This window comes from Thalassophryne amazonica, chromosome 7 (assembly GCF_902500255.1).
Source record: "Thalassophryne amazonica chromosome 7, fThaAma1.1, whole genome shotgun sequence".
Classification (NCBI taxonomy): domain Eukaryota; kingdom Metazoa; phylum Chordata; class Actinopteri; order Batrachoidiformes; family Batrachoididae; genus Thalassophryne; species Thalassophryne amazonica.
In genome coordinates, this window is record NC_047109.1 from 34676525 (window position 1) to 34701971 (window position 25447).

General features: G+C 39.7%; 1 protein-coding gene across 2 annotated transcripts in view; it reads left to right on the forward strand.

Moving 5' to 3' along the window:
• trim35-28 (tripartite motif containing 35-28) overlaps positions 1-25447 on the forward strand; it is a 42770-nt gene that overhangs the window by 11284 nt on the left and 6039 nt on the right. For both annotated transcript variants that reach the window (XM_034174002.1, XM_034174001.1), the window contains 4 exons: positions 12116-12211; positions 16839-17069; positions 17204-17226; positions 24324-24442. In XM_034174002.1, the coding sequence (XP_034029893.1) occupies positions 12116-12211; positions 16839-17069; positions 17204-17226; positions 24324-24442 (469 nt within the window). The remainder of the gene's footprint in view (positions 1-12115; positions 12212-16838; positions 17070-17203; positions 17227-24323; positions 24443-25447) is intronic.

A 25447-nucleotide genomic window follows, 5' to 3' on the forward strand; every position in this document is an offset into this window, starting at 1 on the left:
ACTTATATCATTTATATAGATTATAAACAACAAAGGACCCAGCACTGAGCCCTGCGGCACCCCACATGTGACATCCCTGAGTTCAGAATTTGTATTATTGAATTGAACATACTGAAATCTGCCTTGTAAATAACTAGCTATCCATTCATATGCCAGACCTCTGATTCCATATTTCTGCAGTTTACTTAATAGTATTCCATGGTTAATTGTGTCAAACGCTTTCTGTAAATAAAAAAACAAAACACCTATTGTGTATTGTTTATTGTCAATTGCAGTTGCTATACTTTCCACAAAGTCCATCAAAGCATGTGATGTAGTTCGAGACCTTCTGAATCCATATTGTTCTTCACAAATGATGTTATGCTTCAGTAAATAATCATTTAATCTTTTAGCAAATATTTTTCCAAAATTTTGGAAAATTGTGGCAGGAGTGATATAGGTCTATAATTAGAAAATGTGTGTTTGTCACCAGTTTTAAACAGAGGAATTACTTTGGCTATTTTCATTTGAGAAGGAAATTTACCAGTACTTAGTGACATATTGCAAATATAATTGAACGGTTTTACTATACAATCAATAACTTTTTTTAATAAAGCCATATCCAAATTATTAAAATCAGTCGATTTCTTACTTTTTAAACCATGAACCAGATCAAGTATTTCCCTTTCATGAGTACCACCAATGAACATTGAAACAGATTTGTTAAACGTTGAATTATTTACCCAGAAGTTATTAGTTGATGAGTCAGTTTTACTGGCAAGATTTTTACCCACATTAACGAAGTATTCATTAAAGTGTTCAGCAATAGACTCGTCATTATCAATCGTGATGTAGTTGTTACTCTGAAAAAATGAAGGATAATCTCTAGTTACTCTGTTCTTTTTTTACTATTTCATTTAATATGTTCCATGTGTTTTTGATGTTATTTCTATTTTTGACAAGTAACTCATTATAATATATTTTTTTTACTGAGTCTCATGATATTGATTAACTTATTCTTATATGTTTTATACTTACTTTCAGCTTCCTTAGTTCGTAGTTTTATGAATTGTTTATATAGTACGTTTTTCTTTTTACATGCCCTCTGAAGTCCCTTAGTTATCCATGGTTTGTTGCTATATTGATTTCTATATATTTTGTCAACAAATGGACAGTGTTTATTATACAAACTGGAAAAATGGAAATGAAAGCATCATATGACCTGTCAACATCATCAACAAAAACATCTGACCAATTCTGACTTGATAAATCCTCCCTTAAATTATCAATTGTTTCAGGTGTTACTTTTCTACTCATGAATTTGATATTGCTTCGATACATACAACAACCCTCCAATGCAAAGACTGAGAAAACTGGCAAGTGATCACTGATATCACTGACCAGTAGTCCCCCACTAAGATTACCGGATATAACGTTAGTTAAAATATTGTCTGAGAGTTGTTGTATCCATAGTTATTCTGCTAGGATGAATGATGGTTGGAAACAGTCCTAAACAGTACAAGGTGTTTATAAATTAGGTAATTTGTGGATGATTGTGAGGGTTTAAAAAATCTATATTGAAATCTCCACAGACAAATAAATGCTTATTTCTGTTGATTTTGTTGTACATTCCTAAGATAATGTCTTCAAAGGTGTCAATATTTGTCCCAGGAGCTCTGTAAATGCAACTAACAACTATATTTTTGGAGTTTATAGATGTAATTTCTATGGTAACACATTCCATGATGTTGTCCACTGTAAATGACATGTTGTTAATGAGTTTACAGTTATAATCTGACCTTACAAACAATGCAACGCCTCCGCCCCTTCTCGTCTGCCTATTAACCAGGAACAATTCATAAACATCAAGATATACCAGATCTTTATTATCCTCATTTAACCATGTTTCTGAAATTGCAATAACTGAAAAACGTTTTTTGGATGTTTTCAAACAATCATTAATAGTGGACAGATTACGAGAAAGACTTCTGCTGTTGAAATGTATAATTGAAAAATCTTCATCATTGATTTTATAATTTTTGAATTGTTCTTCTGTAAAATATTTGCACTGTCTCACAATATTCTCACTGAAAAAGGTATCAGGATCATTTTCAGATTCGAAGGGGTGGTTAGCAGAGTTATTATAATTAAATGTATCTAGACAGAGCTCCTGGGCAGAAATAAATGGATCATTATCGTTAGTCATTATGTCTCTCTTGTCTCCGGGTGTAGATGATGTGGATGAGTGGGTTGCTCCAGTCTGCATCATGGTGCTGTGATGTGTTTGAGTCCTCATACCTATTGTTCATATTTGTCCAGCTCCTCGATGTTCCTTATTGCCATAACCTTTGCTTGTTCTGGTGATCCGTTCAGTTTGATGAATATTTTACAGTTTGAAGTCCATGTGTGCTGTATTTTTCCCTGTTTCTTTAAGAAGCATGCTTTCCTGGCGATGTCGGCATTCCGTTTGGTGAGATGTTCATTGATGAATACGTTTGTCCCTTTCAGTTTTCTTCCTTGTTTTAACAGTGCTGTTTTGTGTTTTCTGTTGATGAATCTCATGATGACGGTTTGTTTATCACCGTCATTTCTCCGGGGCAGAGGGTGGCACGCTTCAATGTTATTTAAATCCATTTCTATACCTTTAGATAGGAGGAAATCAGCAACCTGTTTTTCCACAGAGCTGACCTCCTGTTCACTGGGCTTCCCTCCGCTCTCATCTGTTACCGCCCGTGCGTAGGACCGTGGTTTGATGTGAAGACCTGTGATGATGACGTCGTTAATTCTGGTGTACTGCTCCAATTCAGCCAATCTATTTTCCAGCTGCACCAGACGCCGGTCTTTCTCGGCATTCTGGAGCCGTAATGCCTTCACCTCCTCCACCAGATCCATGATTGATTTCTGTTGCTGCTTCACAACAGAAATCTCCTCTGATAGAAAGTCCAGAGATTTTTTAATATCGTCACCTTCCTCCGCTGTCAGAACCTTCTTAGGCCCCATGGTCGGCTTATGAGCAGCTTGACGATCGCCGATGTTAACAGCCTGCGTTGTTTGTCACCGGGATGGATCTGCAGTGCGCTGGTGCCGCGCGGCCTCGGTGTTTCCGCGCTGTTGGATACGCGGTGGCTGCACGAGGCCTCGGGGAAGCGGCACTCATGATGCAGCGCGCGGCCTCAGTGAATTCACCACGTTGAGCGGGCCTCGGACGTTGTTGCTGTCCAGTCGCGAGGCTGAGTTGCCGGTTGAGGTGGTATTCCCACTGTCCGGGTTGGCAAACACCGGCGTGGCAGATGGCAACTACAAACACCACCTCTGAAAACTCAGGTACAAACTTTTTGCAGCTTGCTCTGACGACACGCAGCTCTCTAGTTACGACACGCAGCTCAATAACGACCAATCAGATAACGCAATACAACACCTACGTGTGTAAGGAAAAACTCCCTCTGAGGAAGAAACCTTAAGCAGACCAGATTCAAAGGGGTGACCCTCTGCTTGGGCCATGCTACAGACATAAATTACAGAACAATTCACAAAACGAATATACAGGAAATGCTGTTGGTGCACAGGACAAGAGGGTCTCCATCACAAATACCACACCCATCTCTGGATGGACCTGCACCTTAAACAGCATGAAAAAACAGAATCAGGCATCAGAAAGACAAGAAATACAGTATAATTTGCCAGCATTAAACAACAAGAAAAACAGGAAATACTAAGGTGATCACCGGCCACTAGCCCTAAGCTTCACTGAAAGACCCAGAATTTAGATCAAATTGAGGCCCTGGCACGCTCCGTTTCCTAATAAAATGAATTAAGAGTAAAAAGCGTAGAACTGTACTATGCCAGTATGCTAGCCATATGAAAGGGAAAATAAGTGCATCTTAAGTCTGGACTTGAAAGTCTCCACAGAATCAGACTGTTTTATTGACGCAGGGAGATCATTCCACAGAACAGGGGCACGATAAGAGAAAGCTCTGTGACCCGCAGACTTCTTATTCACCCTCGGGACACAAAGTAGTCCTGCACCCTTAGAACGCAAAGCCCTGGCTGGTACGTAAGGTTTAAATACGTCAGCTAGATAGGGAGGTGCCAGTCCATGAACAATTTTATGAACTAGTAGCAGAACCTTAAAATCTTATCTCACTGGGACAGGAAGCCAGTGAAGGGATGCCAAAATGGGTGTAATGTAGTTGAACTTTCTGCTTTGTGTCAAAAGTCTGGTTGCAGCATTTTGAACCAGTTGGAGAGTCCTAATGCTGGACTGTGGTAAACCAGAAAAAAAAACATTGCAGTAGTCCAATCAAGAAGAGATAAACGCATGGATCAGGGTCTCAGCATCAGCCATAGACTGGATGGGAGGAATCTTCGCTATATTTTGCAGGTGGAAGAAAGCAGTCCTTGTAATATTTGTAATGTGGAGGTCAAAGGACAATGTAGGATCAAAAATTACCCCAAGGTTCCTCACTTTGTCAGTGTGAGGTGTGACACATGAGCCTAGGCTAAGTGTTAACTGGTCAAATTGATGCCGATGTCTCACTGGACCAAGAACCATCATTTCAGTCTTTTCAGAGTTTAAAAGTAGGAAGTTTCTTGGCATCCAGCTTCTCACTGATGCAAGGCAGTCTTTTAAGGATTTTATGTGGATGAGATTACCAGCAGTTATTGCAAGTATAACTGATTGTCATCAGCATAGCAGTGAAAGGTAATCCCAAAGCGGGCATTTGCCAAATGTAAAGCTAAGACATCAGGCAGTCTAGGTTCGAGTTCAGCCTTAGTTGAGGAGTTGATGCATCGCCGCAGTGATATATAAGGCTGTTGTTCTACTGAACACGACAGTGAAACTGTAAACTTAAGTGAGTGATCAGAGAACACTGATGTAAGAGGCATGATGTCAATATTTGTGGCAGCAATACCACTTCGAGAACCAAATCCAGGGTATTTCCACTAATGAGCGTCGAGTCCCAGATGCATTGCCGAAATCCTAATGCATCCACAATTTCCATAAATGATTTGCAGAGGGGGTCAGAAGGCTTATTTATATGAATGTTAGTCACCAATGATCAGAATGTTATCTGCACTAGTTGACAAGTTAGAGATGAACGCACCAAATTCATATAAGAATTCAAAATATGGGCCAGGAGGCCTATATACAGTGACAAAGTAATACGGCTGCTTTTTATTCTTCTGACCTTGGCAATGCGTAATATCCTGAGTAGGGCTGCAGCTGTCGATTATTTTAGTAATCAAGTATTCTATCGATTATTCTGGTGATTAATCGAGTAATCGGATAAAAAGAACTTTTGTGCTTTAAATCATTAACAGTCCAGGGCTCTCCCTAAGTAATGGCAAAATGTCACTGCGTCATCACGGAGATTGTCAAATTCAGTGTATGCCTTTCTGTTTTCCTGGGTAATTATTTATTTTTTCACATCTTTACAGGTTTTGGCTCTTTCCTGTTGTCAGGAGCTCAACGAAAGTTGGGCCAAAGTCTTGACATTTTGCTGAAATGGCGATGGGTTGTGGCTTTCTGTTTTTTGTTTTCCCCAACTTGTAAAATTTAACCATTTTTATTCATTTATTTATTGATTTATCAAGGTGGTGTACTGGGTCCCTGCATGAATTTTTTTTACAGCTGGAAGTTGAACATGCAGCCTCGCAGTCACTGGTTTTATTTATTATTATTATTTTATTTGAGTTCCCATGTTTGTGAAGCATTGTGTGTTGTCCAAAAAAGCGAAACACTCATTGCGAGTCACACAGAAGAAAGAGTGGACTTCTTCCAGAGACTGTCTGTGGCCAGGATGGAGCTGTGTGAGGGCAGTGCTGAGTCGCTCACACCAGCCAGAGAGAGGCAGCAGCCGGCCGCAGCGAGTAGATGGACGAAACTGTATTAAAAAAAAAAAAAAAACACACACTGCTTTGCTTTAAATGCACAGTAAGCTATTTCAGATGATCAGCGTGGACCGTCTTTTTCCTAAAAGGCTTTATTTGCCTCTGTTTGTCGTGTTGGAAAGCTGTAGCTTTTGAGCTAATTTGATTAGCGCTTGCTCTACTTCTTCTTCTGTTTGTTTTCTTGGGACATTACAGCACCACACACAGGCCTGGCATATGTACTACAATGTTAAACGAAGCTTCGAGGCACAGAAATTGCCTCGAACTTTTTTGTAATCGAATTACTCGACTAATCGTTTCAGCCCTAATCCTGAGCAGAGCGGGGAATTGGATGCTCAAAAACCTCAATCAGAATTCTTCAGTATTAATCCAGAGTACGTAACATGAGCATCACTGGTGATGCATTTAGAATTTTACAGTTTATTTTACAGTTGAAGGGTTTTGTGTTTACAAAAAGTTCGACATTTGGGGGGGAGAGGGGGAGAGAGAACTTGTCATTTTTTATCGTAGCTCCACTTCAACTGTGAGAGACAGAATCTTAAAAAAAAAAATCACAAAATCACTTTGTAAACAAAACCTGAAACATCTCGAGAAGATCTGTATGGAGGAGTGGACCAAAATCCCTGCTGCAGTGTGCAAACTTGGTCAACAACTACAGGACGCATCTGACTTCTGTAATTGCAAACAAAGGTTTCTGTACCAAATATTAAGGTCTGTTTTTATATTGGATCAAATACTTTTTGCATGCAGTAAAATGTAAATTAATTACTTAAAATCATACAATGGGATTTTCTGATTTTTGTTTTTTTTTTAACTGTCTCTTACAGATCTCTTCATCCTTTGTAGATGAGAAAACTTGAAAAATCGACAATGGATCAAAAACAACTTGCCTCACTGTATTTATTTACTTTAGGACAAAATGAAAATTTTGTTGACATGGAAAACCTGTAAAACCTATTTTGTGTACACAGAAAATTCACATGCCGTAGTAAGGGACGTCATAAAGAATAGGATCGATAAGTGGGAAAACTCCTCAGAGGGAGTTTTCCTTACCTCTGTTACTCTGGGGGTTGATAAGGTTAGACCTTGGTCATGCATCGTTAGGTGGAGGGAATTTGCATCACAGTGTCAAAAATGACCATTTTCTAATTTTTTAATATACAGGTAGAGGTGCATAGAAAAATGGCATGGGGTGGTTTGTTTATTTATTTAATATTAACCCTTGTGCGGCCACTTTTAAGATGAACTTTTAAAGGAAAATGCATTATGACCAGAACACGTTTTGGCTGTTTTCTCCAAAGTGACCTTTTTTTTTTTTTAAAACATCATAAAATCGTTTGTTTTGGTCCAAACAAGACCTGGTTTAGACCAAAATGATCCTCGGATAACATTTTATTCAATAAACTGTAAAAGAATTCAGTTTGATTCATACCATGTATTCAAAACTTTGACAGAAATACAGGAATTTGTTTTTTTTTTTTTTATGGGAAGATGCCTTTTTTTTTACACAGCGATCTTTCTCATCAAATTTGGATGCTGCCTGCATCAAAATTACACACAAATGCTTTTTGAATGTTAAGAATTGCTCATCAGACCCCTAGTTAGGCTATTTTAGAGGGGTGCAGTGCCCCGCCCTACACTAGAGTGCCCCTGTGGCCTCCAGGGGGCACCTTGTGCCCTGCCCCTAAATTTTATTTTTTTTTTTTTTTTGTAATTTTGTGCCTCCAGCACCCTCTGCAAAGTGTCACTTCGGGCAAAAATTTTCCCACAAATGTCAGTCATTTCTGGTTTTACACTGAGAAATATGAGAGGTTCATTCGACTTGAGTACTGAACTGGATGCCATACTTTTTACACTTCACATCTGCAGCATGAATTTTCTCATGCCTAATCAAGTTGTCTCGATGAGAGTTTTTTTTGCAACATTTGCACATGTAGATGGATGTCTCTGCTGAATGAGAAATCGCATTTTTTTTTCTGTGGTCTTTTTTTTTTTTTTTCCAACGTGTAGTTTTTACTGCATTAAGTACATGGTATAAAAACAATCCTGCGTGATTTATACTGCTGGAACAATGGAACACAGCAGGAATCATAAATTGGCTTCCGAGTCATGCCGGGTAACGCCTCTTTGCCCCGAGTTACGCCTCTTTGCCCCAACTTGCGCTGGAACCACTTCCTTTCTGCGTCGAGCACAGGACGCCAAAAAATTAAACAGGTTTAATTCTTCGGCGCCCGACTTGCTTCCTCCTTTGCGCCCCTCGTGCTGTTGTGGCGCCGAGCTGCATTGTCTCGGCACTGAGTTGCTTCCACGCGGTGGTGTCATAATGACGCACGGCGCAACCGGGAGCACCCCCGGTGTGAAAGGGGCTCTAAGGAGATCAGCTCTTGTAAATGCAAATCCAGAAACATCACACAAATGCTGCTTCTCGGCACTACCAGGGTCATGTAATTTATAATGTCTCTTCAGGCTGTCTTTCCTTTTAAAGATCTTGTCACACACATCACAGCAAAACTGTGTCTTGGGCATCTAAAAAAAAAGGCACAATACAGTTGTCTGGTCACTCTGGGCTCTAGATATGTCACCAGTGAAGCAACGACAAAAGGCTATGGTGATTTTGACTAAAAAGGGTTAATTCAAATATGATGTTGACAAAGTTTTTTTTTTTTTTAAAGAGTACAGGACTATTCTAACTTCAGCATGCAACATGTGCAAAGAAACTGTTCAGGAAATTAGATGTGGTCCACGTGGCTGGCTGGCCGACCAGCAACTACACCACCACTGATCTAACCACAAGCATAAGTTTTTAAAGTTTTCATCATTATGAACAGATTTTTATGCAAACTTACATTCTGTTAGGGTCTTGACCACTAATTACAATAAATAAGCAGAAAAACCTTTGATAAGTGAAATTTACTGAAAAAATGTGGTGAAAACTTTCCATTCCAAAAACAAAGATGGCTTCTCCAGAGCACATGGAATTTAATTGACACTAATTGCCAATTAAGAAATTCAGTAGAGACACCTGGCATGATTTTAATGAACTACAAAGGGCAATGTGAAAGGTTTTGTGCATTATCTTTCAGTTCAGAATTTTGTCCGCCACATTCCGCCACGAAAAATCCACCCCTGACTTTTTTGCTTCATCAGCCTGGAGCTGTGACATAACAAACTGAAGGCAAATGAGTTTAATACCATCTGAAAGGAAAGATCCAAAGCTATAAAATGACACCTTATTTGCTATTATAAGCCTGGTTTTTGGTTATGAATTTTTCATTTTTTTGGCCCCCAAAAATTTTTCAGGTGTGACAAATCCACCTTTTTGGGGTACCCACTTCACAACACATGACCCCTTACTTGTGTGAAGCACCTTGAGGCGACTGTTGTGATTTGGCACTATATAAATGAAATTAAATTGAAAATTGAATTGATAATGACATCAATATTGATTTTAAAATCTTATCAATACCCATCCCTACTTGGGACATTCGTGTCACAGTCTGAGTCCATTCCTGTTATTCAGGATACATTCCCTTTGGGTCGTTAGACGTTCGCCATGCATTCGGCGCACATTCCAGGACTGTTCTGGCTGCCTTTGAGGTCCATTCATATAGCATTCAGGGCGCATTCTGTGCAGGCCTTGAGTGGTGGTCTGACAGCGTTCGGTCTCTGTTGTATGGCAGTCGAGATGCATTCTGCATATTCCTCATGCATTCGACCTGCATTCTGGGTATTCGTACTGCATTCCGGGTGCATTCAACCTGCATTCAAGAGCTGCTGCACACGGACTGTCAGGGCTGTGGAAATTCCACGGATCCGCGAAATTCCGCAGATTTCATCATGGCGGGGGGGGGGGTGTTAGTGTTTTACTCTGTAATCGTGATCGCCACTGAGTTTTTAAAATGTTTATCGCAAAGTGTTCTTATTCTACGACATTGTGCAAGTTTTATAAGACCATGGCGGTCCGCGGACACTGATCTGTGTGTTAGATACAAATCAGTGTCCTCCGATCCATGGAGTTTCGAGGAGAAAAAAGCCTGGCTGTTACAACAGTTGTCGTAAAGCGGGACTGGTTGGTTGCTGTGGCGACGCTGTGGGTCTCCTGCGTGCAGCTTACGCTAAACGTAGCATGTGGACATAGCAAACCTTTAGAGCTCTAAAGTTTTTTTAAAAGAAGACTTGTGCAGCATGTCTGTGTCACGGACGGATGTCAGACAGAGAGAAGATGGCAAGAAAGACTTTGGAAAAAGTCTGATAAGGACAACAATCCGTGGAATTGTCACTGGCTTCATCAACACACTTGAAAGACTAAAGAAATGGGAAAAGTGAACAGTGCCACCAGAAAACACGGTAAGAATTTTTCTCTCTCCTGAAAATAAACATTGTGCTGTTCAAACAGGATTTTAGACAAGATTATGTGACTTTTTTCATTAATCTAGACTTTCTTTCATTTGGGAAAAAACAAGACTGTGGCTTTGAATGGATTTACATGAATTTACACAAGTATGTAAAAGAGTTTTTATTAATGTAGAATTTTTTTTCATGGGAAAAGACACTGGATTTACAGGAATTTACACAAGAATATGTGGCTTTTTTACTATAAGGTATGTTATTGATGTTTTACCACAATTTTCAAAATATTCTCCAAGCTTTAGCTGTGGTTTTTGAAATGCTGTAACAGTCTTTTCAGTCTTCATGAATTTCATGTAGTTTAATTGTTCTGAGTTAATGCATAATTTGGTTTACAATTAAAAGGAAAATCATTCCAGGTCCTACTTCCACGTCATATTCTGTTAATTCAACATGATCATTGACAGTTCAAATGAAAGGTTGAATACAGGGTCATTTAAATGTTTTGAGCTACTTTTGAGACTTTGTTCCAGGAGATGGTGAAAATGTATCATTAGATAAAAAATTTATTTGGTTTCTGGGATCTCACGGGGCCTGAGACCCCGGCTCCTGGGGCCTATGCTCCCCAGACCCCCTGCAAATTTTCCTCAGATTTCACAGTTTTCATTTCACAGCCCTGACTGTACGCAAATCATTCGTGGCGGCTTTTACCAACATTCTAGGTATTCGAACAGCTGTTCCAATCTGTCCCTCCTGACTGTATCTCAAATTTGGACTTTTTTTTTTTTTTTGGTTTGTTTTTGTTTTTGTTTTGTTTTTTTACCATTCCGGCTGAATTGGTGGGGTTCCAGCTCATTCGTGCTAAGTGTGACAGGGCCCTATCTTTAACATTGACTGAATTTTCAAAAATTCATAACTCTGTCAAAAAAGATATTTGAGAGCATTATATAGGATGATACCCTTCATCGACTCACAAAGTTTGATCCACATCTGATCCAGATTGCAGACTTTGTGGCTATTTAAATTTAGCATTGAAAACCTAATTTTAATTTATATTTCCATTATATCTTAATCAAATGTGCCCCAGTCACTCTCATATTTTAAAGTGAGGTGCAGACTGGCACTCACTATCACATGACAGAAGTTTGATCTGGTTCTGATCCAGATTGTGGATTTTGTGGACATTTGAATTTAATATTGAAAAGCCCATTTGGTGTGCATTTTGCATTATATCTCAATCAAAAGTGCCCCAGTCACTCTGATTTTTCTGTTATTGATTTACCTACACCACCACAATTGCATGGGGGTTCCAATTTTATGCCCGTTTGTCAATCTTCCACTTATCAGTCGAAAACCAAGTGCCAAAAAGCAATGACAGATTGTTCTATGAAAATTATCTGAAAAAGAATTCAGAAACAGAAAACGTTGGGTTAAAAAAAAAAACAAAAAAAAAAACCCCTGACAACACCACTAAAAAAAATTTGGGTTCAAGTGCATGAACTAAATACATACTACTGACGTTTGATCACATCTAATTTATCTTGTGAAAAGCCACTTCAAACAGGATGTTGACCTTGAAAACCTTTTCCAAGGTAAAAATTTGTGGAATTGGAAACTAGTATTGATGGAAGTTTGCAGTCTGAGTGCAGTGCTTTAGTTTTTTTTTTTTTTTCTCTAACTGGTTCGAGAACTTCAGTTTTGGGGTGGAACCCAGCACTGCAAATATTAAAATACCGTTTCTGTTCAGAACAAACCAGTTGTGGAAAAAATTCTGGTTCAAATCCTGGTCATAAGAAATATGTTTTTAGGTAATACAGATTTTGTTGTAATATCTGTCATCAGCCTGAAACATACTAATTTTGCTTTTGTTTCTTTTGTGTTCTTTTTCTCATTGCAGGAAGAGCTGGGCTGGAGAGTCAAAATTTTCGAAACAAAATTGCAGTCACACGAGAAAATGATACACAAACTCAACAACTCCGTGGACTACATAAAGGTGAATTTACTGCCATGTCCCATGGTGCTGATAGCTGTTAGTGGTTCACCCAGCATGAACAGCCCCATTTGGTTTGGCTCTCACAGTACAGTGTATGAAAAACACATACAGTAATTTGTCTTATGGGAGTGCAGTAACCCGATGTCATAATACGTCACAATATGGATTGCGCAATACCATCAACTCTGTGATACTACAGAATACATGTTGGGCCAAAGGTTTTATTTTTTTGTTCCCAGTGTCGCAGACTGAACAGTCCCCACTAAAAATTTGTCCACCCTACCTTCACTGCGCATGCGTGATTTGGGAGCACAGCCACATGTCTGAGTCTCTACACCCAAAGGGTGTAATATGATTTTTAACCTTCAGATGACAAGGTAAAACTTCTTAAATCATTCTAAAGTCAGTTTTAAGCAGAAAGGAGGCTGTTTTAAGCAGAAATGAGGCCGTTTTAAGCAGAAAACGAGGCAATAATCGTTGAGTTGTTACTGACGCTCTGAAATGATGTTAGGCGCTGCAGCATGTCAGTCTAATTTATCTTATGAAAAGCCAGAGTCTGACATGCTGCTGCTGCAATCTAATCACTTCCCCCATCTTTTATGTTGAAATAATGCTGAATTTATGTGGAAATGATTGTTGCACAAAAGGTTCAGATATCTGTCGTTAAGATAGATGACGACTGGAGTGCAGTTTTAAGCAGAAATGGGGTGACGCTCAGAAATGATGCTGCTGAGCTCCAAAATGATGCATGCACAGTGACAGCAGGGTGGACCATTTTTAGGGGGTCTGTTTGGTCTGTGACACCGGTGTGTCCTGAACTAGCTGCTTGTTAGTCTGTTTTTGCTGTGCTTGATGATGTTTCTTGTAACCAATTAACATCTTGCATAGAACGTCTACCAGCACTGTGTAACTGGTGTAGGGGCCGGTTTGATTTACATTCTGCTTGTACTGTCTGTTGTGGTTTATAAGCTTTTGTTATTTTGAACTTGTTTCACTTGCTGTCTTTCTTTGTGATCTTACTATTGCATGCATGATTGTTGTTCCTACTGTTAAATTATAATTTATTATAATTGCATGGTCTTTTCTACAACCCCAGTTCCAGTGAAGTTGGGACGTTGTGTAAAATGTAAATAAAACAGAATACAATGATTTACAAATCCTCTTCAACCTGTATTCAATTGAATACACCACAAAGACAAGATATTTAATGTTTTTGCTCATTTTGAAATGGATGCCTACAACACGTTTCAAAAAAGCTGGGACAGTGGTATGTTTACCACTGTGTTACATCACTTTTCCTTCTAACAACACTCAGTAAGGGTTTCATACTGATGATTGTCAAATGCCTATCACTAAAACAGCCTATGCCACCTGACACCCCTACTCGACTGTCTGTGTGACATCAAGGCTTGGTTATCACAGAAGTTATTAAAACTTGATGAGGGCCTGGAAATGCGATCACATAAGCCCATTTCTTGCATCTTTGCACTGGCTTCCTGTTAATTTTAGAACTGATTTTAAGATTTTATTGTTTGTTTTTAAAACTTTGAATGGAATGGCCCCTCAGTACATTACTGATCTCTTACAAACTTACTCTCCGGCACGTGCTCTGAGGTCTGGCTCGTGGTGCCTAAGACGAGACTTAAAATCAGGGGGGACAGGGCTTTCTCTGTGGCTGGTTCCAGACTCTGGAACGCTCTGCCCCTCCACGTCTGAACAGCCCTCACAGTGGAGTGTTTTAAGTCCCGTCTGAAGACCCACTTTTATTCTCTGGTTTTTAACACCGCATGAGTTGTGTGGTCCTCTGTTTTATTGTTTGGTGTTTTTTATCCAGGTTGATTTTATTGGTTTTATGTTTTGTATGCTGTATTTATATATTTCTGTTGATTTTATTAGTTTTTTTTATTTTTGCATGTTTTATTTATTTTTATTGTTATTTTGCTTATTTTTAATTTATTTCATGACTATTGGGCTCTTATCTATGTTGTTTCTATGTGCAGCACTTTGGAACGTCTTTGTTGTTAAAAGTGCTATATAAATAAAGTGGATTGGATTGGATAATGGTATCAATATTGATACAATCTTACAATAGCCATCCCTGGTCAGGACCAAATACAAGCATAAATGCTGTGTAAAGATTTCTGAATTATTACACCCCTGGTCATCCATATTAAGTCCCCTTCAGCTGCTCCCCTGTTTTCACTCGGGGTCACCATAGCAGACCCAAGGTGTATCTGCATGTTGGTTTGGCAGAAATTTTATGCTTGATACCCTACCTGACACAACTCCACATTGCATGGAGAAATGTGGTAGTGGTGGGGTTTGAACTGGTAACCTTCCACATTGAAAACAAGCACACTAACCACTTGATCACATTGTTGTTGTTCTGCAAACTATTGATCTCTTTCAGTATGACAGCCAATCACAGGACTTTGGTTTTTAGCTGATCTAAGTTAAGGCCAGGTGGGCTTTTGCCATGGCACAGCATCTGTAAAGCCCCTCCCACACAGGAGGGGTGTTTGTGGCATTGAGGGGCATGTGTAGCACGCACCACTCAGTTGGCCAATCTGCCACTAACATGTCCGCCACTAAAAAGGCTTTTGTGTTGTTCCTCTAAAATGCATGAGGTTATTTTACTTTTGCACTGTGAAGGAGTTGAAAAACATTTAATTGAATATGATAGTTAAGAATCTGTAAATATTCAGCATTGATTTTGTTGTATTTGTCAGCAGCCCCGTCGTAACTTAAAATGTAGTCATTTGAGTGAATCAAGCAGGAGCCTCTTGGATTTCACTTACTGCAGCGAATGTTTGGCTGCTCAGAGCGCTCATGCTCAGCTAGCAAATTCTGCAGGTGTTGCTCACTCCTGGCTGCTGCTATAAACTCTGTGTTTTACTCCACATTCGGCACAGTCATTGCCGATGTTGATTGCACGCATATTTGCTGCACTTGCCTCGAAGGCTGCACTGGGAGACCAATCTTGTATGTCAATGAAAAGGAATGTTCAGTCTGCAGCTGGTGCACACCAAACCAGCAGTTTGGGTTGGTCAGGTCAGCCAACATAGTGGTTGGTGAGAGGACTGGAAAGTTGGGCTTGCCAAAGCCAGTACCAAAGCACAGCAACGGGGCAAGCATAGGAAGAACGCTTGTGCTACAAGATGGCAAGTGCACACCTCTCATCAGCTGGAACATGTTACTACTCACCACAAGCACATCACTATCTGTGCCAAAAACATGTCACACAATGCCACAGATGCCAAATCCATGATAAAATGAGGAGAAAAACAGTTAGTAAAACAGTGGCCAGGAAGCAAAAGACGTACAGGTTTTACAAGCTGTATTAAATACAGCTGTATGAAATACCGCTGAAAGATGCGCATACGCCGGCAGGAGCGACCAATACTGGAGGTTATAGTACATAGGGCTTGTCACCGATCACAAAAGACACAGTTCAGATTGGATGTAGTTTTTAAGCTGCAAATTGGAACATTTTCCAAATCAAAAAGAAGGGGATTACTTTACTTTCCATTTTTAAAAAGAACTTAATGAGCAATGAAAATAAGGCTCTTTTTTCCTGTGGTACTGATTAGAAACAAGGTGTCAGATGCGTTACATAATATTTTAATATAAAATACTTTGCGATATTAAACTGCAATTTGAAGTGCATCTGTGAATAACAAAATAAACATAACAAAATTATAAATAAAATTTGAAATCATGAAAAGCAGAAAATACAAAACCAATGCAGCAAAGCTTATAACCTCAAATTATTTTTAAAAATATGTAGATGTTTGCATTGTCTGGTGAGGGAGTAATAATTTTCTTTTTAACCCTTTCAGCATAAATACCTCTGGTCCATGTTCTTTTAGGTCAGTGGTCCTGCCTAGCAGATGCTTGGAAAAGTCAGGAACATTCAGTATTTTCTGGAGCTGCTGAAATTGAGCCAGCATGGCACTCTATTCACCAAGCTCAATCCTGTAGAGACTTGTAGACACTTAATCCTCAACTCCTTTCATTTTTGAGAGATTGTTTCTGTGGTTGGAGTGTACCAAGCCTGCTGTCTATTGCAGAGCAACAGGCTGTATGCACATACAGCTACAGTCATTCTATGAAGCTGTTTTTTTTTTTGTTTTTGTTTTTTTAACAGGCTGCAGGAGCTTTCAGCAGCTGTATTTCTTCTCTCTTTTTTTTTTTTTTTTTACTGCAACTGCATCAAATTTAATGCAGTTATCACCTTAAAAGCAAGTCACCATGACATACAAATATTAACCTGTAGTTCTCATGTGCTGAAGAGTTGGTCAATAAATTTAGAGACAGTCTGATTGTTGCTAACACTCCATGCATGCACCTTCTGTGTGATTGGGGCTTTAATAAAAAAAAGGCTTCTTCTCCAGCAATTATGGTGTGATTTGAATCAAATGTGTTCACAGTGTTCCCCAGGTGGACCTGGGGAACCAGGTGGCTCAAGGTCAAATGTCACAATCCATGGCTACCTAAGAAATTTAATGAAAACACTGCTACTCCTACAGTAGTGTCTGATTTGGACTAAATTTGCACACAGTGTGCTTACAGAATGTCCTCTAAGGCAGTCAGTTACAGACTTGCTTTCCTTTCTGGTTCAACGCAGTGCCAAGCTACACAGGCGGAAAACCAGATCAAGGCAGAGTTTGAGAGGCTCCGTCAGGTGCTCAATGAGGAGGAATCTCTTCGCCTACAAGCACTTTCTGCTGAGGAAGAGCAGAAGACTGCAGCCATAAAGGAGCTGATTGACCGCACCAACAAGGAGATTGGAGAGTTAAAGAAGCTCACTGAGACAGTGAAGAAAGAAATGGGAAATGAGGATTTACCTCTGCTGCGGGTACGGAAGCTCTTTCCTCACCCCTCACTGGAACAGTGTGTTATCACTTTTCAGACAACACCTTGGTTTAACGCTCATGTTTAAGTTGTTTTAAATAGCATTAATCTAACTGCAAGTATTCTTTTCCTTTTTAGACCTTCCAGTGCTTGAAAAGAACGTAAGTATCCCATTAATGCAATGAAACAATTACAATGTGCACTCATTGTTTAAATGTCACTTTTAGTGAATTCTACATGTACACAAAGTCCAAATAGTCTTGTTGCAAGCAGCTTGTTGTGGAACTCAAAATGCAGACTGACAGTTAAAATTTGAGGTCAGCCAACGTAGTGGTTGGTGAAAGGACTGGAAAGTTGGGCTTGCCAAAGCCAGTACCAAAGCACAGCAGTGGGGCAGGCATAGGAAGAACGGGCTTGTGCTACAAGATGCCAAGTGCACAGCTGTCATCAGCTGGAACCTTGTTGCTGAAGAGTACCAGGGGCAGCATCTTGCCTGTCAAGTGCCATGACTCTGTGCTTGGCTTCAACTTGTGCAGTGACCATAGATGTAGACTGCAACATTCATAAAGCATATTACGACTGAATACTATGGGTATGAGGCTCCATTTGACACAGAAATTAAAACTAAAGTGTGATACATAGGAGATCAACATAACGATGGTTTACCAACCTTGGAATGAAACTAGTCAACACCTCTGGTGACCCCTCAGCCACATGAACTGATATGCTGTTGGACCTCCAGATCACCAAAGATTGCAATAATAATTTACAGGCATTGTAACAACATGAAATGGAACACTTTTGACACCTAGATAGACCAGAATTCTGAGTGCTGCACCTAGTGTATGTGATGGTTTTATCGGAAAGGAACGTAATTATTTATTCTGTATTTATTTATTTATTTATTTTTAGAAAAAGCATATGATGCATTAAAGGACATACTTCAATTGGATTTCAGGGGGCACTTGCCCATTTTTGTTTACAGCTTTTTGTAAAATAGACAGTTAAGTGTTCATATTAGAACTTCTTTCTAATTCGTGTTTATGAGAACTAAGGAAGCATTCTCTCTGTTGCTTTGTTCAGTATTAAAATAGACAGCTTGGTCAGCACTTTGCACGCAAACTACATTTTTTTGTATGTGCTACAGTTTTCATGAAACAAAAACCGTTTGTATGCATTTGTGCCTGCTGCAGTCCCTTCGTTACAACCCTGAGGTCAACATGGATGGACATGCTGTGGAAAAAAAAGTCAAATAATACACATGCTTCCAAAACAAAAGCCTCCGAGGCCGAATATGTGCAATGCATCTGGAAAGTATTTACCACTTCCACTCAGTGGAAACAGGATGCACCTGAGCTCAGTTTTGAGCTTCATGGCAAAGGCTGTGAATACTTTTGTACATGTGATTTCTAAGTTGTTTTGTTTTTTTGTTTTTTAAGAAATTTGCACAAAAAAAAAAAAAAAAAAAAAAAATTTTCACATTGTCAATATGGGGCTTTGAGTTTGAAAGAATTTTATCCATTTTGGAATAAGGATGTAATATAAAATGTGGGAAAAATGCAGTGCTGTCAATACTTTCTGGATTCTCTCTCTCTCTCTCTCTCTCTCTCTCCCTCTCCCCCTCTCTCCCTCCCTCCCTCCCTCCCTCCCTCTCTGTGTGTATGACGGCCAATATTCAGAAGTAAATGAAGTCCAGTATTCACTGACCTGCATGCATCCCCTGACTTGTCTCAAGAAAACTGGCTGCAAAATGGTGATTTAATCCTTATACTAAGAACAAATTTCCCCCATCTCAACTTGTTTGAAATATGTTGTAGATGCATATTAAGGAAGGAAATGAAGGTGAAATGCATCTACTTCTGCAATGTTGTGTAAAGGTTTTGTTTTCTTTCCCAAAAAATGAATTCCGATTTTATGTCTTTATTTGATTGGTGTTTCAGCTGTGGTTAGTTGATATGTGACTGAAGTGGATACTTTTGTAGAGGAGACTTTGCTTGACATTTTGATGTATAATAAGTGTATGTTGGTGTCAGCATTGGTTAGTTATGAGTGTTCAAATGTTTCAAAACAGGGCAAGTCCCCAAATTTGGGGACTCTAGGGTTTAAGAGGTTAAGTGAGCATCCTGGAAAGAGTTTAGTGAGGGAAGCCACCAAGACACCCAGACAACAACTTAACACCCAAAGTCCAGCACCCTCAGAGTGACGCTCACTAAGCCTCCCCCTCCTTCTTTCTTTACACAGATATGTGTGTTATCTGTGTCTTGTACAAATAAATACGAGATCGTGACTCTGCATGAGACAAGCAGAGTTCACCAGGTTTTATTTTTCTGTCTGCACAGGCTGTGGGTTTGTCTTTGAGTATCTATCTGTTTGTCCTTCACTTTCCACATAGACTGAACAAAAATATAAACAGAACACTTGTTTTTGCTCCCATTTTTCATGAGTTGAACTCAAAGATCTAAAACATTTTCTATATACACACAAAAGAACTAGTTATCTCAAATATTGTTCACAAATGTGTAAATCTGTGTTAATGAGCACTTTTCCTTTGCTGAGATACTCCATTCCACTTCACAGGTGTGGCATATCATGATGCTGATTAGACAGCGTGATTATTGCACAGGTGTGCCTTAGGCTGGCCACAATAAAAAGGCACTCTAAAATGTGCAGTTTTGCTGTATTGGGTGAGCCGGGGGGGGGGGGGGGGTGTCAGATAACCAGTCAATATCTTGTGTGCCCAACATTTGCCTGTGAGCTTTTTCCCAGTTGACGAACTGCAGTCAGGTCGAGACCCCGATGAGGACAACGAGCATGCAGATGAGCTTCCCTGAGAGGGTTTGTGGCAGTTTGTGCAGAAATTCTTTGGTTCTGCAAACCAATTGTTGCAACAGTTGTCTGGGTGGCTGGTAAATGGACTGCATTTATATAACACTTTTCCATCTGCATCAGACACTCGAAGCGCTTTACCAATATGCCTTATATTCACACAGACACACATCGATGTCAGGGTGCTGCCATGCAAGGTGCTCACTACACATTGAAAGCAACGAGGGGATTGAAGACCTTTCCCAAGGACCCTTAGTGATTTTCCAGTCAGGCTGGGGTTTGAACCGAGGATCCTCTGGTCTTCAGCCCAACGCTTAACCACTAGACCAGGGGTCTTCAACTAATATAATATATCCCATACCTGTGAGGTGCGATGGATTATCTCTGCAAAGAAGTGTTCACTAACACAGATTTAGACAGATTTGTGAACATTTGAGAGAAATAGGTCTTTTGTGGTTACAGAAAATGTTTTAGATCTTTGAGTTCAGATCATACAAAATAAGAGCAAAAACAAAAGTATTGCATTTATATTTTTGTTCATTGTATTTACCAGTAACTCAGATTGTTTTGTTTTTTGTAGGATACTTAACGTTAACATAAACCAGGTTTGTTTAATACAACCCCTGGCAAAAATTGTGGAATCACCGGCCTCGGAGGATGTTTATTCAATTGTTTAATTTAGTAGAAAAAAAGCAGATCACAGACGTGACACAAAACTAAAGTCATTTCAAATGGCAACTTTCTGGCTTTAAGAAACACTATAAGAAATCAGGAAAAAAAATTGTGGCAGTCAGTAACGGTTACTTTTTTAGACCAAGCAGAGGGAAAAAAAATATGGAATCACTCAATTCTGAGGAAAAAATTATGGAATCATGAAAAACAAAAGAACGCTCCAACACATCACTAGTATTTTGTTGTACCACCTCTGGCTTTTATAACAGCTTGCAGTCTCTGAGGCATGGACTTAATGAGTGACAAACAGTACTCTTCATCAATCTGGCTCCAACTTTCTCTGATTGCTGTTGACAGATCAGCTTTGCAGATCGGAGTCTTGTCATGGACCATTTTCTTCAACTTCCACCAAAGATTTTCAATTGGATTAAGATCCGGACTATTTGCAGGCCATGACATTGACCCTATGTGTCTTTTTGCAAGGAATGTTTTCACAGTTTTTGCTCTATGGCAAGATGCATTATCATCTTGAAAAATGATTTCATCATCCCCAAACATCCTTTCAATTGATGGGATAAGAAAAGTGTCCAAAATATCAACGTAAACTTGTGCATTTATTGATGATGTAATGACAGCCATCTCCCCAGTGCCTTTACCTGACATGCAGCCCCATATCATCAATGACTGTGGAAATTTACATGTTCTCTTCAGGCAGTCATCTTTATAAATCTCATTGGAACAGCACCAAACAAAAGTTCCAGCATCATCACTTTGCCCAATGCAGATTCGCGATTCATCACTGAATATGACTTTCATCCAGTCATCCACAGTCCACGATTGCTTTTCCTTAGCCCATTGTAACCTTGTTTTTTTCTGTTTAGGTCTTAATGATGGCTTTCGTTTAGCTTTTCTGTATGTAAATCCCATTTCCTTTAGGCGGTTTCTTACAGTTCGGTCACAGACGTTGACTCCAGTTTCCTCCCATTCATTCGTCATGTGTTTTGTTGTGCATTTTCAATTTTTGAGACATATTGCTTTAAGCTTTCTGTCTTGACGCTTTGATGTCTTCCTTGGTCTACCAGTATGTTTGCCTTTAACAACCTTCCCATGTTGTTTGTATTTGGTCCAGAGTTTAGACACAGCTGACTGTGAACAACCAACATCTTTTGCACCATTGCGTGATGATTTACCCTCTTTTAAGAGTTTGATAATCCTCTCCTTTGTTTCAATTGACATCTCTCGTGTTGGAGCCATGATTCATGTCAGTCCACTTGGTGCAACAGCTCTCCAAGGTGTGATCACTCCTTTTTAGACGCAGACTAAGGAGCACATCTGATTTGATGCAGGTGTTAGTTTTGGGGATGAAAACGTACAGGGTGATTCCATAATTTATTCCTCAGAATTGAGTGAGTCCATTTTTTCTTGATTTCTTATAGTGTTTCTTAAAGCCAGAAAGTTGCCATTTGAAATGACTTTAGTTTTGTGTCATGTCTGTGATCTGCTTTTTTCTACAAAATTAAACAACTGAATGAACATCCTCCGAGGCCGGTGATTCCATAATTTTTGCCAGGGGTTGTAGAATTAGTTGACAACAAACACACACTTGAAGTCTAGCTCATAAGGTTGTTGATACATTGGGGCCAAAAAGTATTTAGTCAGCCCCTGATTGTGCAAGTTTGCCTACTTAGAAAGATGAGAGAGGTCTGTAATTTTCATCATAGGTACACTTCAACTATGAGAGACAAAATGAGGAAAAAAAAATCCAGGAAATCACATTGTAGGATATTCAAAGAATTTATTTGTAAATTATGGTGGAAAATAAGTATTTGGTCAATAACAAAAGTTCAGCTCAATACTTTGTAACATAATCTTTGTTGTCAATGACAGAGGTCAAACTTTCCCTGTAAGTCTTCACCAGGTTTGCACACACTGTAGCTGGTATTTTGGCCCATTCCTCCATGCAGATCTCCTCTAGAGCAGTGATGTTTTGGGGCTGTCGCTGGGCATCATGGAATTTCAACTCCCTCCACAAATTGTCTATGGGTTGGAGGTCTGGAGACTGGCTTGGCCACTCCAGGACCTTGAAATGCTTTTTACAGAGCCACTCCTTTGTTGCCTGAGCGGTGTGTTTGGGATCATTGTCATGCTGGAAGACCCAGCCACGTTGCATCTTTAATGCTCTCACTGATGTAAGGAGGTTTTGGCTTAAAATCTCATGATACATGGCCACGTTCATTCTTCCATTAACACGGATCAGTCGTCCTGTCCATTTTGCAGAAAAAACAGCCCCGAAGCATGATGTTTCCACCCCCATGCTTCACAGTAGATATGGTGTTCTTGGAATGCAACTCAGCATTCTTCTTCCTCCAAACATGACTAGTTGAGTTTTTACCAAAAAGTTCTATTTTTGTTTCATCTGACCACATGAAATTCTCCCAATCCTCTTCTGAATCATCCATATGCTCTCTGGCGAACTTCAGATGGGCCTGGACATGTACTGACTTAAGCAGGGGGACACGCCTGGCACTGCAGGATTTGAGTCTCTTTGTGTTGTGTGTAGCCTTTGTTACTTTGGTCCCAGCTCTCTGCAGGTCATTCATCAGGTCCCTCCGTGTAGTTCTGGGATTTTTGTTCACCGTTCTCATGATCATTTTGACCCCACGGGATGACATCTTGCGTGGAGCCCCAGATCGAGGGAGATTATCAGTGGTCTTGTATGTCTTCCATTTTCTTACAATTGCTACCACAGTTGATTTATTCACACCAACCTGCTTGACTATTGTAGATTCACTCTTCCCAGCCTGGTGCACATCTAAAATTTTCTTCCTGGTGTTCCAACACTTTTGGAGGGCACAGTATCCTAACATTATGATGAGTGCAAAATGAGTGTGGTATTATTCCTGTTTTGTTTAAGAATGTTTAATTTTCACTGTTGCTGCCCTTTGTGTCAATTCAGTCATATCGTATATCATACTGATATGACAATTCATTAAGGTATATCTTCTGTTATACATTCCAAATCTAAGGTGGAACTATACTAGTGTTTACTAAGGTACACCTAAATATCTTATACTCAAAATAAAGTCTGAAGGACCTAAATGACATGATGAGATGCTGACAAGCTTCGCTCATTCATGTCCGTGACATATGCATATTAGATTGATAGATTTAACATCTCCTTATAGTCGTTCAGATGAGCTGCGCTTTGATGCGATCCACTGACGCAACCACTCGCTCTGTTAACTTCTTCCTTATTCCACTTGATGAGCTGCATGTCGTGTTGGCGAGCATATCGCGCAACGTTGCACGACATTTATGCATGAAAAATGTATTTATTTATTTTTGAACATGTCAAAAGTCTCTTTGCGCAGTTACACGTGCCAACTCTCACATTCAGTCTGCACCCGTTAAAGACGAGTTTACTCTCTTGCACTATACAGGTCATGCAAGTGCGTGCATATCAAAGTCGTGCAAGTGTCAGCGCGCCTTTACGTATATGTGCTGTTCCTTTCTTTGGATAAACCTTGCTGAAAGTCTACACTTTGAGCTCATGTCCATTATTTTTCATCAACACAATATATATAAAAAGAAAACTTTGTAAATGTCCAAATATTTTTGAATAATTTCTGTGGAAATTGCGTACATATTTTATTTGTCAAATGTAATTTGTTAATAATAATTATTATTTAATGCTGGTGATTTGTGTCATCCATTTGTAAATGTAGCAATGTGAACTTTGTTACTTGTTGTGTTTGTGCAGAGCCCATTGGACTCATGAAGACCCTTGTCTCCCTGAAGGCTCTCTTTTGAACATGGGCAGGCATGTTGGTGCTTTGAGCTTCAAAATCTGGAAGAACATGCAGGCCCATATACAATACAGTGAGTGAACTCTAACAGCCTTCAGCAGAGAAGCTCTGCAAACTACTGATATTACATATGAAGTATATAACCTTTAGAAGTGAGAAGGAATTGGATTGCGACCGTATCACCCACATAGTGTTTTTCAGTGTGGGTACGGTAGTGTTCCTCTGTGGTTTGACTTTGGAAGGTGCACAAGACTGAGTTTTTATTTTGCTGTGTAATGTTTGGGCCAAAATTTAAGCACTGAGGGCCCTATCTTCAAACTACTACATTGCACAGTGCAGCACGTTGGACAGGCGGCACAGTTGTGGTTTTCACTCCCACTGTTCACATTCAGCGTGGGCTTATCTCTACACAACCTGTTGCAGCATCGAATTTTTGTCAGTTACACAATGCAGTATTCAGATAGCCTTACAAAGATTTCAAAGGGGTTTGGAATGAAAATAGACTTCTGACTGTGGTGGTCACAGTCAACCTAAATGTTAGCTTTGAGAACCATTAATCCGCTAACTGAAAAGTCATGACCCAGTCACACGGCACACAACGATTCCTGAACGAAGGGAAAAAAGTAAAAAAAAAAAAAAAAAAAAAGTCATAATTCGTTGAGTAAGGGTGGACGAAACAGCTTTATCACCGAATAGCCTGCGAAGCAAGAGCGCAAAATGGACGAAAGAGGAACTAAACAAAACCGAAGCCAATGATCTCAGTGCTTTAAACGAAACGCGCCTGGAAGCCACAGCTGGAGCAGTGTGTGTCTGCATCTCTGAGTTCCAGGACTCGGCGCTGGGACAGAGTTCATAGCGTCTGAGTCATGGAGAAACTGCAAACAGAAGCTGTGGGGAGATCTGTGCGCACGTCGGTGGACCCACCTACTCTGGTTCCTAATCCAGAACAAAAGAGGGATCATCTCCTTCATCATCAGAATCCTCACTGTCTGATGACACACTGTGCACTACGTCTTGCTCCATTTAAAAATAAAACAAAAAAATAACGGAAAACTGTCAAAACTGGGAATAAAGATGA